The 17590-nt window shown below is 48.7% G+C and overlaps 1 protein-coding gene across 1 annotated transcript in view; it reads right to left on the bottom strand.

Moving 5' to 3' along the window:
* The window catches only part of CAMTA1 (calmodulin binding transcription activator 1), a 293220-nt gene extending 288128 nt beyond the window's left edge, over positions 1-5092 (bottom strand). The window contains exon 1 of the mRNA XM_070956332.1: positions 4757-5092. Within this exon, the coding sequence (XP_070812433.1) occupies positions 4757-4781 (25 nt within the window). The 5' untranslated portion in view covers positions 4782-5092. The remainder of the gene's footprint in view (positions 1-4756) is intronic.
* Positions 5093-17590: the final 12498 nt, after the last annotated feature.

The following is a 17590-nucleotide window of genomic DNA, read 5'->3' as shown; positions in this document are numbered from 1 at the left end:
CTTAAACTTACAACTGTGGCCTCATCTCGGTGGTCACATGATCAAAATTCAGATGCTTGTCAATGGGCTCACATTTATGACGGTCGCAGCGGCCCAGGGTCACGTGATCAATCCCCTTCTGACCAGCAAAGTCAATGGGGAAACTTAGGCAAGAAAGGTCGTATAATGGGGCAAAATTCACTTAGCACGTCTCGCTTAGCCACGGGAATTTGAGGCTCAACTGGGGTTTTTAAGTCAAGGACTACCTACACTGCGAGCGAGAAAACTACACGGATGTAGCCCAGGAAATCAGGAAGGCTGACTCCATTTTTACCGCACCACGAAATGATGTTGCAACGGGGGGGGGGGGGGGAGAGGGGGGAGGAGAGGAGAAAGGCAACCGAGCATCTATCTAAAAACTTGGAAGGAATTAAATCTACCACCGTCCACATACCCTGTTTCAGCAATATTATCCCAGAAGACGTCATTCTTACTGTGAGATGCACATCCTGAAACCTGATAGAGAGCCAGTCGTGTGGACAGTCAGAAATAATGAACTAAAGGCATCAAAGTGGCAACTCAAAAATTTATTTTTTAAAAAAATGTTACATTTGCTGGATATGCAGAGAGGATTTTTCTCAGGCACCAGGAGTCTCAATGCTGGGGAAAGTTCTAAACGGTCTTCCCTATCCTATCATTTTAATCTCCTAATACTCATCTGTACATTATTCACGAATATATAGCGTAGGAGTTGGGACCCCTGAGGCAGCGTCACGCAAGCTACCATTCGTGTTAGGTAGAATTTGCACTTGGGGCTATTCTATTTACTGCAAAAGTTGATGGGGGGTATTAAAAGTAGTATCATTTTTTTTCCGGCCCTGGCCAAGATCAGAAATAAGACAATATTTTTCACGAAGTGATGCAAATGCCCGAAAAACTGCAACAGAAAGGAAATCATAACATATGGCGCATTATATACACACACACACACACTGATTTTTAATCTCAGCAATAAGCACCGCCAAGTTGTTACAATGGCTCTATTATTACATCCCTCGGGTTGAAGTTTGGACCCATCTCGCCACTAAAGTCATCTTGCATTTTATCACGTTTGAATTTGGGATGCAACCAGAGAGCAACTCCTGTGATAATTGGCGACTCGGCAAATGATGTCCGTGGATTCGTGTCGTCAGATAGAGGAGGAACACCGAACTGTTCCACAGCTGAATAAACCCCGAACATTTAACCCCTTAAAAGGTCTGCTTTACCAACTTCTTTTTTTTATAAAGCCATTAAGTGAGCAGTCAAATATACTACCTCGATCTGTATTTCTTTTTTAAAGGAATCTCCTAATATTTCCATTACAGATATCTCCAACAGTACATCACTACCCCCTTGTGGATATGAGCTAAAAGCTGTTGATTCCGAATTTCAAAAACTATATTCTTTGGGGGCAATTCTCACCAGGAGTGTTCAGGATTTACCTGTTTCACTCACAAACAGTGATGATTTATCTGTCTACCTTCATCCAAAGACCAACTGAATTCTCACCAGACTTCGTTTACATGGAAGTTTCATATGTTTGGAAGAATGCAACAAAAATGCCTCGGTTTATGTAACATTGTCCTAAAACGTAACATTGCCCTATAAAAACGTAGGGCTCTGTTTATTGACTGTGCCGAGTAAGTAATGGATACGTCATTTTAACAGGAAGCCTTTCCATTCCTATCAAAACTCATCTCAAATCATCTAAAATGGACGCAGGACCAAACTGAAGAGAGAGATGTGAATTAGAGCCCACAGCTTCATTTTATAAAGGTCCCCCCCACCTCCAGCGCTGGCATTCTCTTCAGTAAAACAACACTTCTCAGGGTTTTTTTAAAAAGAGTTGTTTTTTTCCAATATCCAAAACAGACAGACTTCAAATCCACCGTCACTTTTGACTTTCATTGTCTAGCTTTTTTTTTTTTTTTTTGCATTTGATGCCCCATCGGCTATCTTGACCTTCTAGCCCCATCATATCCAGCAGAAATAGAGGCCAGGAGGTTGTGGTGATGGCTACGATGTCCCTACCGTATTGTTTCCATTACCTTTTTCCAGGCCCTGGTTATTTTCAGTTCCAGATACCAGCCTCTCTCAACTGCTCTAAAAATGACTCGGGTCAGAACATCTCCTGGACGGGAAACAGCGGAGCCTCCTTCAGCAACCCACGGTGCAAATGTTTTGTAGGACAGCGGCGGCAACTCATGCAAACACGTTCAGGGAGATGTTATAAATACACAAGCGTTGCCCCGTAGGTGAGACGAAAGGAGGCACGCAAGGACAAATACAAGCCTTGGATTAAGCCCATCTACGACAACGAACTTCTACTGGGGTGGTTGGGTTTTTTTTTTTTTTTTGCCCCATTAGTAAGGACACCTATTTAACTTTGGAGATGGAAATATTGCTCCGTGGGGCAACTTCTGCGTACCAACGGAAAAGCACAGGAAGATGAATTTTTCACCATTTTTTTTTTTTTAAATTTCAGAAACGAAGCATACGTCACCTTCCAGGCTCTTTCGGACAGAATCTAGTACAGGCCGCATGAAAAAGAGGCAGGTTGGCTAACTGCCTTTGTGAAGTTTCTCTGATGAGCAGCATCACATGTGAAATTGCCTTACGCCAAGCTAGTCCTTCAACTCATCTCTATGTTCTCGCCCTGGCGAAGAAATACCCAGTCTTCTGCCTCCTTGAAACCTGCAAAGGCTTTCCCAAAATCTCTAGCAGCCGAAGAGATTCTTAACAGGTTTGCAGATGGCAGGAACTCAATCCAGGGCCATCAAATGCCCGTTTTAAAAGCTACACCTACAATGGCAGCTCTCACCCTTTTCCTTCCTTCCACCACCACCCCTCGCCTCTGAAGCACCTGAACAAGCTGACTCCACGCTTACAGTGTGCACAGATACCTTCGGGAAATAGGTTCGACCCTCCACGTAAGACGTGGCAAAGACCACCGCTACCTTGCCAAAAAGTGAGGTGCGCAACTAGAGGCTACCTACGGTTCAGCAGCATTTAGGCCACACCGGCAAGGATTGTTGGCATGTGTGTGGGAGAACCAACACCGCGGCGGCTGGCTGGCTCTTGGGGTGGCTGGGAAATGGAGGCGCCATCAACCGTGACCGTATATTGGTCCTCTCTCAACTATTTACAGCCGGAAACAAGAGGCAGCCATAAAACCGAAGGGGTCGGTCCCTGTTCTCTTTAGGCTTATGCTCTATGGACAGGGAGGCGGGGGAGGGAAGGAAGGAAGGCGTTAAATGGAAAGCACTGAATGTAGGCCAGTCATGATCCCAAAATCCTGTCTGGGTAGCGTTATACGTATATATGCATGTGGGTGTATGTATACGTGTGTCTGGATGGATAGATGGATGGATGCAGAGAAAGAGATGACAAGATGCAGATAGGATATATGAACAGATTAGATGGATATAGATAGATTGATAGATAGATAGATAGATCATGGTAGATTATAGATGGATGGATGGATGATAGAAGATAGATAGGTTAGGTAGGTAGATGATACACATAGACAGAGAAAAATGAATGGATGGATAGATGATACTGAGATTTATAGATTATAGATATGGACAAATCAACACACACATATCTATACCCACATCTACATCTACATCCATATATACTCATGTATGCATGTATCTCTAAAACACGCACAAGGCTGCATCAATGTCAATCTTTTCCCCTTCTCCATCTAGGAAGGCACGTCCAACCCCGGCTTATTCCTGCACAGCTCAGGCTTGACAGGCAAGCACCAAGCGCCACCGACCCCAAAAAGAGGCTCAGAGGGATTTTTTTTTTTTTTTAAATCAAGAAGGGACCGTTTCCATCCCACTTTGGCTGGCCATTCTCTTCCCAGCTCCAGCAGGCGCAGCGCCAGCCGGTAGTTTCCCTTCCCCCCCTCCTCCTCCTCCACCTCCCCTTCCTTCTGAGCCCCCCTCCCCGAAAATCCCTTCCCCCATCTTCTTCCCACCAGGAAGTGCCCTGCTTTCCCTCCTCCTCCTCCCTCCCTCCCCCCACCCCGCCCCTCCACATGCAGACCCCCCTCCTCAACCTCAGGGGGAGGGGAGGGGGTGTTTCCCATTCCTCCTTTTTCCCCCCTCCCTCCCTCCCTCCCTTCCTCCATCCTCGGGTGACCCCTGCAGGCGGCATCCCACCCTCTCCTCGGCCAAGCCAGGGGGAAAGGGCACTTTGGGGGAGGGGGGGTTGATGGGAGGGAGGGGGCTGCCCCTCGCCCTTTGGCTGAGAGGGACCCCTTCAAATATCCACCACCAGTCAACCCGGGAGGACTTTCTGGGCGGGTGGGGGGGGGGTTTGGAAGAGGAGGAAGGAGGGTCTCTCGGTCGCCAGGCAACGACGCCGGGCCGCCGCCCCCCCCGCGAGGGGGGGGAAAGGAGGAGGGGCCTCTCGTCGGCCCCGCCCCCTCCCCAGGAGGGCGCCCGCGCCCCGCCCCTCCCAACTTTCGGGGTCCCGAGGCCTCATAGATTCCCCCCCCTCACTCACCCACCCTCCCCTTCCCCCCTCCCCCGCGAGGAACGAGAAGGGCGGGAAGGCGAGGAGGAGAAAGGAGGAGGAGGCAATTCCGGAGGGGCCGCGCATGCGCGTTCCCGCCGGTTTCCCCTCACAGCCCTTCCAGTCAGTCAGTCGGTCGGTTGGTTCTCCCCCCGCCCCTCCCCCCCCCCACCACCTCAGAAGGCGGCCCCGGCCGGCTCTCCCCGCTCACCTTCCGGCTTGTTTTCGGCGGCCATTTCCCCTCCGCGCGCCACATCCTCCTCCGCCGCCTCCTCCTCGCGACCAGGATCCAGGCAGGCGCGCGCGCTGCTCCCGCCGCCGCCGCCGCCGCCGCTGCCGCTGCCTCTCCCGCTGGCCCCGCCCCTTCCTCTCCTCCGTTTCCGGTTCCGCTCCCGCCTTCCCCCCCTCCCCGGCCGGGCCCGTAACCGGCTTTTCTTCCCTCTTCTGTGGCTTCGGGCGGCCGTTGCTTCCCTCGGGAGGCTTGTCTTCTTGCCGGTTTCCGCCGCCTTTTTTTCCGGCCTTCTTTCTCGTCCTCCCTCACGCTCCCTCACACACGCCCGCGGTTGCCATTGGACGCTCGGCGGGATGGGCGTCGAGATGAGCCAACCGGCGCTGGGAGGAGGCGGGCGCGAGGAGAGGATGGGCTTTGACTGGCAAGCACGCCGGCTTATGGACGGGTGGACTTGACAGGTGGGCGGGGCCAACCAAGAGGGGAGGCGTATCGGAAGCGCCAGGGTAGCTAGGATGAAAGGAGGAGGGGGGGGGAACGGGGGAGGAGGAGGGGGAGGCGCTCCTTAGTGCTGAGCGAGGGACAGTAGCGAATCGGAGGTCGCGGAGGGAAACCGATGGCGCGATGGCAGCCGCGGCGGCCAATAGGCGGCTGGAGAGGCTCTGAAAGGCGGGAAGAAGTCAGTGACGCAAATAGCGGGGAGCACCGGTAGCGCGGCTCAGAAGAGGGGGGTGTTAGAAAGGAGAGCGCGAGCGCTCAGAGGGGCAGGGCGAAAAAACCCAAAGGGCGATTTTATTGGCTCGCCTGCCTTGACAGGCAGCCGCGCCCTCCTCGGCCCGCTAACCCTAAACAAAGCTCCTGATTGGCCCAGACGATAGAGGAGCCGGGCTGCCACCTGGAAAGGGCCGGAGCGAATCGGCGGCGCTGATTGGCCAGCGCCTTCTTCTTTTTCCCCTCCCCCTCCCAGGAGGATCCCGCCTCCTGGAATGCGAGTCTCGTGGCGGCGGGCGGACATGCGTGTCATTGGAAGATTCCCCGGGATCCCGTCTTTTAATTGGAGGCTTCCGAGGAAGGGATCACGGACGGTGCAATTCTTTCATTAGCAAGGCAGTGGGAATGCAACTTTGTCCAGCTGATGCACGCATTCCATTGATTGCACGTGTGAACGCGTGATACGCATGCAGGTTTTCTCATTAACACCATTCTTTCTCTACTATTATTATTATTTTTATTTACTTTATTTATTAAACATGAAACTCAGTCAACTGAACATTTAAAAATGCATTTAAAAATTATTATTTACTTCATTTATTAAACATGAAACTGGTTCAATGGAATTGTTATATTTATATTTATTTATTACTTTCAGGTCATGCCTTGATTGCAGCTCTTGATTGCATCCCTTAAGCCAGCAAACCCTGCAAGGATCAAAATTTATAAAAAAAACGGCGAAGACCCGAATTCTTGGGGCGCCTCTGATGAAGGATCCCGTGGGCGGGGGTGGTGGGATCTATTTTTTCAGCCAGGCTTGTCACGGACAGCTCACGGGTTCTTGGATCAAAGCTCTCGGTTTGCTGGAATCAAGATATATTGCATCGGCAGCGTTCCCACCGTCTATTAAGGAAAGGATCTGAAAAAAAGGAATGAAATAGTCTCTTTTGCTGTTATTACTTAAAAAGAGCAATATGTGACAAAGTTGGATTTCCACCCCCCTCCCCAAATAATCCCACTTTAGTGGAAGGGAAAAAATTATAAGGTAGTCTTTGACTTGCAACAGTTCATTTAGTGACGGTTGAAAGAAAGAAGGGAACCGGAAAAAAGGGACGTGACTGTTTTTTTCACACTTACGACCACTGCAGCATCCCCAGGGTCACATGATTAAAATTCAGAACCTTAGTAATTGACTCCTATTTATGACGGTTGCAGTGTCTGCTTTATGGGATTCCCTTTTGCGACCTTCTGACAAGCAAAGCCAATGCATCCACTTAACAGCCATGTTACTAACTTAACAGCTGCAGTGATTCCCTTAAGGTCGTAAAACGGGACAAAGCTCGCTTAACAACTGTCTCACTTAGCAGCAGAAATGTTGGCCTCCGCGTTGGTCGTAAATTGAGGTCTACCTACAATCTCCAAATGGGTGCATATCGAGGAAATAATATGGAGCTAATTTTGGGTGACAAAAACGCCACCAGAAAACATTTTTCGAACCTAAAAGTATCTGGAATTTGGCCTTTTGTCACTTTGAATGGCATACGTCATTCTTCTCATCTGGATGTTTCTGTCCCCAAATTATCCAAAATCAAATTAGCACGAACTGAAGATTTTTTTCAACATTATCGTCCTATTTCCCCTGTTGCCTTTTTTTTTAGAAGATCACCGTAATTTGTTATCCGAAAGGTGGCTGAAGTTTCCCCCCCTTCTAATGACATTTCCAATTCTTAATGAGTTTAGTTTTTGCAATAGTGATTGCATAAATACCGACTGATTGCAGTTGGGGCAATATATTGATCTTATAATTAGATCCTCTCCTTGTAATTCCCTCTTTGATAAACACAAATTTACCCTGGTTGCCTCTAACGGAATTAGTATCCCTAAAAGTTTGTGATTCAAACGGCTCCTTCTCTGACTTTAGCAAGTGCTGGAAAAACCATTCCGCACAACCCAAGTGTCATTATAATGCGGTTTCTCTAGCGACAACAACATATCCAGCTTAACTTCCTATAGACTTTTACTCATTCTTTTCTTCATCATCTTTGATTGATCCAGTGCCATTAAGCCTCCGTAGCAATAGTTAAATTATCCATCTCCCAAACCTCCCAAATTTATATCAGCCACATGGATAAAATGGACAGAATGGAGGAATTTGCATAATATAATTTGTACTTGGTAACAGCAGCATATCGTGTCCATCAGGGGATGTCACCTGTGAGTCTCCCAGAGTCAGTCTGAAGTCGGGCAGTTCCTACATCGAAAAGAAAGGAAGGGAGGGAGGGAGAGAGAAGGGAAGGGAGGAAGGAAGGGTGAGAGCGGAAGGAAGGAAGGAAGGAGAAGATGGAGGAAGGAGAGGATGGAGAAAGGAAGGAAGGGAGAATTGAAAAAAGGAAGGAAGAGAGCAAGAGGAAGGAAGGAAGGAGAGGATGGAGAAAGGGAGGGAGGAGAGGATGGAGAAAGGGAGGAAGGATTGAAAAGAGGAAGGAAGAGAGCGAGAGGAAGGAAAGAGGATGGAGAAAGGGAGGGAGGGAGGAGAGGATGGAGAAAGGGAGGAAGGATTGAAAAGAGGAAAGAAGAGAACGAGAGGAAGGAAGGAGAGGATGGAGAAAGAGAGGGAGGGAGGAGAGGATGGAGAAAGGGAGGGAGGGAGGAGAGGATGGAGAAAGGGAAGAAGGATTGAAAAGAGGAAAGAAGAGAACAAGAGGAAGGAAGGAGAGGATGGAGAAAGGAAGGGAGGAAGTTAGGAAGGAAGAAGAGGATGGAGAAAAAGAGGAAGGAAGAGGCAAGAGAGAGAGAGAGAAGTATTAACACTTCACGAGATCTTGATTCTATCCCTCACTTGATGCAACCAAGAACTGCATTGGCTTTTTTGGTTGAAGTCCACATGCCTTCAAAGTGTCCAACGTTGGAGACCCTTGCTCTAAAAATCTGAGAACAGGTCGGAAGTCCCATGTTTTTGTCCTGCGGTAATTTTGAACAAACGGTCATAAATCAAGGACTCTCTGCCTTATCAAAACTTGACTCCATAGGTCCTGGAGCTCATTCCCACCTGCCCGCAAGACCCTCCCAATCCGCGTGTTTTTTTTGGGGGGGAAGGCCGCAACCTATCTCCTGTTTAGTAGCCGAAAAAAAAGATGTCCTCTTTACAGGAGATCCAAATTCACTTCTCGGAACGCTCTGTTCTGCTTGTCAACAATGCAGAGAGGGTTGATGTTCTCCAGCCGCTAAGATGGAACATCAATTATTTACCGAAGGAAGGCAGCTAAATCTTAAATATTTCAGCCTGAGAATTGTGCTGGAAGAGGAACGGCAGAATTCATGTTCCGGGTCTGTCTTGTCTCTGTTGTTTGCTTGATGTGCTCCACCAGATGTTGGTGGACCATGTTGAGATATGATCTTCTCCACGGTCTACATCATAGCCTAATTCCAGATCAATTAATCAGCGGAAGGGCTTGTCCCCTCTTGTCGTGGATGCTCCATCGTTGGAAGTCTTCAAGAAGAGACTGGACAGTCATTTGTCTGGAATTGTTTACGGCCTCCTGCCTTCACCTGGGGGTTGGACTAGAAGACCTCCAAGGTCCCTTCCAACCCTATTGGAAGACGGCTAAGAGGAATATGGATGGAGAGAAAGAGATGGAGAGAAACACAGCAAGAAGGGAAGGAGGGAAAAGGAAGGAGAAAAGGAGGGAAGGGGAAGGAAGGAAGGAAGGAAAAGGAGAGAAGGAAAAGGGAGGGAGGGAAGGAGGAAGGAAGATTGGAAGGTGAGAATGGGAGAAGGAAGGAAGGAAAAGGAAGGGAAGGAAGATTGGAAGGTGAGAATGGGAAAAGGGTAAGGAAGGAAGGAAGGAAAAGGAGAGAAGGAAAAGGGAGGGAGGGAAGGAGGAAGGAAGATTGGAAGGTGAGAATGGGAGAAGGAAGGAAGGAAGAAAGGAAAAGGGAGGGAAGGAAGATTGGAAGGTGAGAAAGAAAAGGAAGGGAAGGAAAAAAGAGGGAAGCAAGATTGGAAGGTGAGAGAAGAAGGAAGGAAAAGGAGGGAAGGAAAAGGGAGGGAGGGAAGGAAGATTGGAAGGTGAGAATGGGAAAAGGAAGGAAGGGGAAAGAGGGAGAAAAGGAAAGCAATCATCAGGATGTGCCAAGGCCATGAATCTCAGCCTTCTGACTCAGTTTTCATGTCTGAATGGCTTTTAGCGTTTCCTGGAAACAACCTTTTTGTGTTAGCTTGGCAACCGTGTACGGAGCATCTTCAGGTGCTTCTTTTCTGTAGCCGAGAGGATTATTTCTCAGGCCAAAAGGACAACAGCCCTTTCCACAATAACATCAGAGAAGCGGCAGAATCAGGGGGGTGAAATCCCCCCCCCCGAATAGAAACAAAGATATCGGAGGAACATTTTGGAACAACAAGCTGACTTGTTGACAATTCCTCTGGGGAATTCATTTAATGCAGGGGTCAGCAACCTGCGGCTCTGGAGCCGCATGTGGCTCTTTCACCCCTCTGCTGTGGCTTGACAAGGCTCTGACGGGGGGCTTTGCTGAAGTCAGGATAGGCTCCTCAATTAAAGGTGCTCAGGTGCCATCCCTCCTGCTATTCTGTTATTTTATTCTGTTATTCCTCCTTGAAAAACCCATGTTGGCTTCTTCCAAGCAATGCATTGATTTCCACAGACTTTCCAAGAGGTTTTCAAGCAAAGATTGGACAACCGTTTGGCCAGAATGGAATAAAGTCTTCTGCTTGAGCAGGGGGTTGGACTAGAAGACCTCCAAGGTCCCTTCCAGCCGTAGGACTCTATGATTCTATTAGTGGCCATTGTCCAATGATGTGCATCTTATCGCTATCCGTGGTCCTGAAAGCCACCGCAGTTACTTGTGGAGCTATCTGTGGTCCTGAAAGCCACCGCAGTTACTTGTGGAGCTATCTGTGGTCCTGAAAGCCACCGCAGTTACTTGTGGAGCTATCTGTGGTCCTGAAAGCCACCGCAGTTACTTGTGGAGCTATCTGTGGTCCTGAAAGCCACCGCAGTTACTTGTGGAGCTATCCGTGGTCCTGAAAACCACCGCAGTTACTTGTGGAGCTATCCATGGTCCTGAAAGCCACCGCAGCTACTTGTGGAGCTATCTGTGGTCCTGAAAGCCACCGCAGTTACTTGTGGAGCTATCTGTGGTCCTGAAAGCCACCGCAGTTACTTGTGGAGCTATCTGTGGTCCTGAAAGCCACCGCAGTTACTTGTGGAGCTATCCATGGTCCTGAAAGCCACCGCAGCTACTTGTGGAGCTCTCCGTGGTTCTGAAAGCCACCGCAGTTACTTGTGGAGCTATCTGTGGTCCTGAAAGCCACCGCAGTTACTTGTGGAGCTATCCATGGTCCTGAAAGCCACCGCAGTTACTTGTGGAGCTATCTGTGGTCCTGAAAGCCACCGCAGTTACTTGTGGAGCTCTCTGTGGTCCTGAAAGCCACCGCAGCTACTTGTGGAGCTCTCTGTGGTTCTGAAAGCCACCGCAGTTACTTGTGGAGCTATCTGTGGTCCTGAAAGCCACCGCAGTTACTTGTGGAGCTATCCATGGTCCTGAAAGCCACCGCAGTTACTTGTGGAGCTCTCTGTGGTCCTGAAAGCCACCGCAGTTACTTGTGGAGCTATCTATGGTCCTGAAAGCCACCGCAGCTACTTGTGGAGCTCTCTATGGTCCTGAAAGCCACCGCAGTTACTTGTGGAGCTATCTGTGGTCCTGAAAGCCACCGCAGCTACTTGTGGAGCTATCTGTGGTCCTGAAAGCCACCGCAGTTACTTGTGGAGCTATCCGTGGTCCTGAAAGATAACTAGGTTACAGCTAGTCCAGGGGTCAGCAACCTGTGGCTCTGGAGCCATATGTGGCTCTTTCACCCCTTGGCTGTGGCTCCATCATTCAAAATATGTGTCATCACTGCCAATGTGTGACACCCACTGGCACGCAATTTATTGAGCTTTTTGACTCCCAGTAGGCCAACCATGGATAAATCCAAGAAAAGAAAAGTTTCAGAAGAAAGCAGAACGTTTAATTCAACTACATATTCTAGTTTTGTGATCACTCAAGATATAGTCAGGCACAGGAAGGGTTTTTGTGGCTCCCGGTGTTTTCTTTTCTGTGGGAAATGGGTCCAAATGGCTCTTTGAGTATTTAAGGTTGCAGACCCCTGATTTAACGTTTCTCTGCCATCCGAGAGCTGCCACCGTCCTTGCCCAAGGAATATTCTCATTTTCTTTCCAAAAATCATCTTTGGGTAACATCTCACGCCCTTCCTGAACCCATCACTCTTCTTTCTCCTCCTCCTCCTTTTTTTCTCTTCTGTCTTTTCCCTTCTCTTTCTCTCTCCCCTTCTGCAACTAAGGAGAAATTTCCTGGCAGGGAGGAAAATTTTTATCCCCCCCCCTCCCCAGACGGAGACGCGACTGTCTAATGTCCCATCCGTCCATCTGTCTCAGCCCTCAAAAATCCGATTTGTTTTCCGCCCATCAATATTTGATCGGGACGTATTTCTTCCTAAATTGGAAATGCGGGGACTATAAAAGGAGAATCTTATAATGGAAAATCTCTTCCTGCCGGGGAAGAGGAAAAAAAAGGGGGGGTGCATTAAGCCAGCAACCCACCCACCCCGAAAGACGAGTTTTAAAATGTCAGGTATTCCTCCAGGCTGCGGGAAGGAAAGACAGATTGAAGGAGTAAAGGTAACCCAGTTCCAATTTCCCACAGAAATTAATCCGAGGCAGCGAAAGGCTTCTGCGGTGGCCAGAAATCTGATTTAATGCTTCTAGGGCCCTCGGTTTTTTGGTTTTAACTGTGATCAACTCCCACAAGCGCTTAGGTTGTGCGAAGAATTAATTTTCTTTCTCCTGCTCCTTGTCTTGAAATCTGATTCTGGAAACGGGTAGGGGGTCTCCGGGAGGTTGCAAGCAGGATCTTCGGCATAGCAGGGATTGGCCATAGTGTCCCTATAGGAGGGTCCGTGCGGGGCTAAGCCCCCTCTACTTTTTTGCAATTGCTTCAGGGGAATCCCTGGTCTGGTTTCAAATGGAGACCCCCACCCCTCTCTCTATCTTATCTATCTCTAAATAGAACGGAGAGAGAGAAGGAAGGGAAGGAGAAAAGGAAGGAAGGAAGGAGGGAGAGAGAAGGATACAGAGGGAGGGAGGGAAGGAAGGAAGGAGAGAGATAGAAAGATAGAAGGCAGAGAAGGAAGGAAGGAAGGAAGGAAGAAGGCAGAGGGAAGGAAAGGAAGGAAGAACAGAGAGAGATAGAAAGAAAGAAGGAGAGGGAAGGAAAGAAGGAAGGAAGGAAATAGAAAGATAGAAGGCAGAGGGAAAGGGAAGGAAGGAAGGAGAGATAGAAAAAGAAGGCAGAGGGAAGGAAAGAAGGAAGGAGATAGAAGGCAGAGGGAAAGAAAGGAAGGAAGGAGAGATAGAAAGATAGAAGGCAGAGGGAAAGGGAAGGAAGGAAGGAAGGAGAGAGATAGAAAGAAAGAAGGAGAGGGAAGGAAAGAAGGAAGGAAGGAGAGATAGAAAAAGAAGGCAGAGGGAAGGAAGGAAGGAAGGAGAGATAGAAAGAAAGAAGGCAGAGGGAAAGGAAGGAAAGAAAGAAAGAGATAGAAAGATAGAAGGCAGAGGGGAAGGAAGGAAGGAAGGAAGGAAGGAAGGAAGGAAGGAAGGAAGGAAGGAAGGAAGGAAGGAAGGATTGGGTCCCAGGGAAGGCATGCTGGCCTGTTTTGGTAATCAGAACATAGAATCCTAGGCTTGGAAGGGGCCTCAGAGGTCTTCTAGTCCAACCCTCTGCTCAAGCAGGAAACCTTATACAGGTACTCCTTGACTGACCGCCACAATGGAGCCCAAAACCTTTGTTGCTAAGTGACACAGTTGTGAAGTGAGTTTTGCCTCGTTTTACAACCTTTCCTGCCATAGTTGTTAAGGGAATCTGGCTTCCTCACTGACTTCGTCGGTCAGGAGGTCTCAAAAAAAGGGGATCGCGTGACCCCCCCCCACTCCCACCCCCACAAGACGCTGCGACCGTCATAAATACGAGCCAGTTGCCGAGCCGTCTGCATTTGGATCACGTGACCGCGGGGGGGAGGGGGGGCTGCGACGGTCCTTAAGCGTGAAAACCGGCCCCAAGCCGAGCCCCTTTTGTTCAGTGCCGTTGTAACTTTGAACGGATGCTAAACGGACGACGATAAGTCGAGGACCGCCTCCACCGTCTTGCCTGGCGGCCTGGTGCGCCTGTGAAAGAGAGGTGGGCGCCCACCCGGGGACCCCACCCCCCCCCAAGGCTGGAGAAGAGGGAGAGCTCCGGAATGAGCAAGAACTGCCTTTTCTTTTGTTTTTCTTCTGAATTTTCAAGGTCTTTGAGAAGAGAGGGAAGGAAGAGCACGCCCGGGGACAGGCGGAGGAGCTGTGCCAACTGAGGGCACAGAGCAGCTCTGCACCTGGGCTTGGCAATGGGCACCTCCGCATTATTTTAATCTTTTCTTTCTTTCTCTCTTTCATTCTTTCATTTTCCTTCCTTCTCTCTCTGCCTTCTATCTTTCTATGTCTCTCCTTCCTTCCTTCCTTACTCCATTCCTTTCCACAGTCTTCCTTCTATCCTCTCTCTTTCCCCTTCCTTCCTTCTTTCATTTCCTTCTTTCCTTCCTTCATTTCATTTCATTTCTTCTTTTCTGCCTTCTTTGCCTTCCTTCCTTCTCTTTCTATGTCTCTTTCCTTCCTTCCTCCCTTCCTTTCCAGTCTTCCTTCTATCCTCTCTCTTTCCCCCTCCCTTCCTCTTCTCCTGTTTCTCAATTCCTTCTTCTTTTTCTCCTTCTCTTTCTTCCCCTTCTTCTCCTGTTTTTCAATCCCTCCTCCTTCTTTTTCTCCTCCTCCTCCTCTTTCCTCTTCTTTCCCTTCTTCTCCTATTTCTCAATTCCTTCTTCTTTTTCTCCTCCTCCTCCTTCTCTTTCCTCTCCTCCTTCTCCTATTTCTCAATTCCTCCTCCTTCTTTTTCTGCTCCTCCTCCTCCTCTTTCCTCTTCTTCTTCCCCTTCTTCTCCTATTTCTCAATTCCTCCTCCTCCTCCTCTTTCCTCTTCTTCTTCCCCTTCTTCTCCTATTTCTCAATTCCTCCTCCTCTTCCTCCTCCTCCTCCTCCTCTGAGGGAGACTTTAGCAGGCTCTCATCCCTCCTCCCTCCCTCCCTCCTTTCCCCCCCCCCTTCCCAGCCCAGCCTCTCACCTGAGCCTCTCTGACAGCAGCATCTGGAGCAGAAGCCTCACGCAACATTAAACACCATGTTCTTTCAAGGGTGGGCAGGATCCTTTTCCCTCCGAGCCGTGCCGATAATAGACTTGACTTTTTCGGGCCCTACACCTACAAAAAGGCATAAAAGAAAGGTTACCCAGGCAAAGTGGAAAGCAAGAGACTTTAATTAATCCCAGAGTGCTCTCGCTCTCGCTCTCTTTTTTCTCTTTCTCTCTCTCTCCCTCCCTCCCTCTCTTTCTCTCTCGCTCTCTTTTTTCCCTTTCCTTTTCTCTCTCTCTCCCTCCATCCCTCTCTCTTCCCCCTCCCTCCTCCCTTCCCTCCCTCTCTTTCTCTCTCTCTATTTTTTTTCTTTCTCTCTCTTTCTCCCTCCCTCTCTCTTTCTCTCTCTTTTTCCCTTTCTCTTTCTCTCTCTCTCCCTCCATCCCTCTCTCTTTCTCTCTCGCTCTTTTTTTCCCTTTCCTTTTCTCTCTCTCTCCCTCCATCCCTCTCTCTCCCCCCCTCCCTCCTCCCTTCCCTCCCTCTCTTTCTCTCTATTTTTTTTTCTCTCTCTTTCTCCCTCCCTCTTTCTCTCTCTCTTTTTTCCCTTTCTCTTCTCTCTCTCTCCCTCCATCCCTCTCTCTTTCTCTCTCGCTCTCTTTTTTTTCCCTTTCTCTTTCTCTCTCTCTCCCTCCATCCCTCTCTCTCTCCTCCCCTCCCTCCTCCCTTCCCTCCCTCTCTCTCTTTCTCTCTCTCTCTCTCCCTCCCTCCCTCTCTCTCTCTCAGCTGGGCAAGCCAGAAGCTGCGCGGAGATCTTGGTTTACTGAACCGGCTTCGGAAGATCCTGATATTCTTCCAAATGCTTATTTATTTGTTTTTCTCCTGCTTGGAGACGTGGCCATCCCAATGCTCAGCTTGGTGCTTTCTGTTAAAAGTCAAATCCATGCAGAGAACCAAGATCAATGGAGGTCTCATGAGGCTGCCCGCATCTCTGGTGGAGGTACAGGTAGTCCTTGAATTACAACATTTCATTTAGCGACCAAAGTTAGAACTCACCGCCTCCTGGTGATTGGCCCAAAGTCACCCAGCCGCCTTTAACGCCTAAGGCAGAACTAGAACTCACCGTCTCCTGGTTTCTTCCCTAGTTTTTGGGGAGGAAAATAAGAAAAAAGCTGATTGGCAGGTGGATCGGCCTCCCGGAATACCACCAATCAGCTGTTCCCAGAGGTGAATTTTAGCAACAGGTTCCTTGGTTGTGAGCTCTGTGCCTTGCTTTTTTTTGCTTTTTTTTCTGCCTCTGAAACTTCTGAAACTCGGTTTCAGAAAAAGCCTCTGAAGTTCTGTTTGGGGGCTTTTTTTCTGAAGCTCTGTTTCGGAGGCTTTTTTTCTGAAGCTCTGTTTGGAGGCTTTTTTTCCGAGGCTCTGTTTGGAGGCTTTTTTTCCGAGGCTCTGTTTCGGAGGCTTTTTTTCTGAAGTTCTGTCTGGGGGCTTTTTTCCTGAAGCTTCGTTTCTGATGCTTTTTTCCAGCCTCTGAAACCTCCATTTGAGAAGCTGGGCAGGGCTACATTTGGAGTATAAGACGCATCCAGATTTTCACTCCCTTTTTTGGGGGAAAAAGGTGCATCTTATACTCTAAAAAATACGGTAAGTGAATACCACCACTTACAACCCTCGTAGCATCCACGCAGACATGTAAACGAAATTCAGACCCTCAGTAACTGTCTCCTATTTATGATGGTCGCACTGTCCTGGGATCACACAATCCCCTTTTGTGATCCTCTTACAAGCAAGAAAAAGAGAAGGATATTTCTGGGGTCTTGGAGAAGAGCAGGTGAAGGAGATTCCGGAGAAGGAGAAGGACGTTCTTAAGATCTTAGGAGAAGGAAGAGGAAATCCTTCAGGTTTTGGAGAAAGAGAAGGACATTTTTCGGGATCTTGGAGAAGAGCAGAAGATCAGGCAGTGAAGGACAACCTTGAGATCTTAAGAGAAGGAGAAGACACCTGCGGGATCCTGGAGGGGATCCAGAGCTCTGAAGTGGCAAATGGATCTTCAAAACAGGGAGGCCACAAGCAATGGCACAAAACAGCTCCCGAAAATATTTGTCAGGGGAGCCTCCCCTTCCCTCCTCGCCCTCCCTTGTGCAGCTAATGCAATTAAGCTTCTCATTTTCATAAGAATTGGAATTTGCATTATTCATGCTCTGCCCATCTGCATGTAGAGCAGGAGCCTCCCGCCTTTCCAATCCTCTCCCACTGGTTCCAGCCCAGGTAAGGACATGGGCCATCACCGAGCGGCCGAAGGCTGCCAGTTTAAGGAAGAAAGCAGCATTCTAGTCCCTTTGGAGGAGAAACGTGAGATCTGCTGGTTGAAAGACCTTGTAGGAGGATGCATCTGTTTCCAGGATAAGCCCTGGGCATCTCTCTCTCTCTCTCTCTCCCTCCTTCCCTCTCTCTCTCTCTCTCCTGTGACGGTGGGGATGCTGCAACCATCATAAGTGTGAAAAATAGTCATAAGTTGCTTAAGTCCTAATTAGAGTCACCTTGTTGTGGAGATGGTTGTTGTAAAAATTTAATAAATATGTGATAGAATAGAATAGAATAGAATAGAATAGAATAGAATAGAATAGAATAGAATAGAAGAGAAGAGAAGAGAAGAGAAGAGAAGCTGGGAGGGACCTTGGAGGTCTTCTAGTCCAACCCCCTGCCCAGGCAGGAAACCCTACACCACTTCAGACAAATGGTTATCCAACATCTTCTTAAAAACTTCCAGTGTTGGAGCATTCACAACTTCTGGAGGCAAGCTGTTCCACGGATTAATTGTTCTAACTGTCAGGCAATTTCTCCTTAGTTCTAAGTTGCTTCTCTCCTTCATTAGTTT

Source organism: Pituophis catenifer, unplaced genomic scaffold, assembly GCF_029215685.1.
Source record: "Pituophis catenifer annectens isolate HBS135680 unplaced genomic scaffold, rPitCat1.0.hap2 SCAF_18, whole genome shotgun sequence".
Classification (NCBI taxonomy): domain Eukaryota; kingdom Metazoa; phylum Chordata; class Lepidosauria; order Squamata; family Colubridae; genus Pituophis; species Pituophis catenifer.
This window is presented reverse-complemented; position numbering and strand designations above follow the sequence as displayed.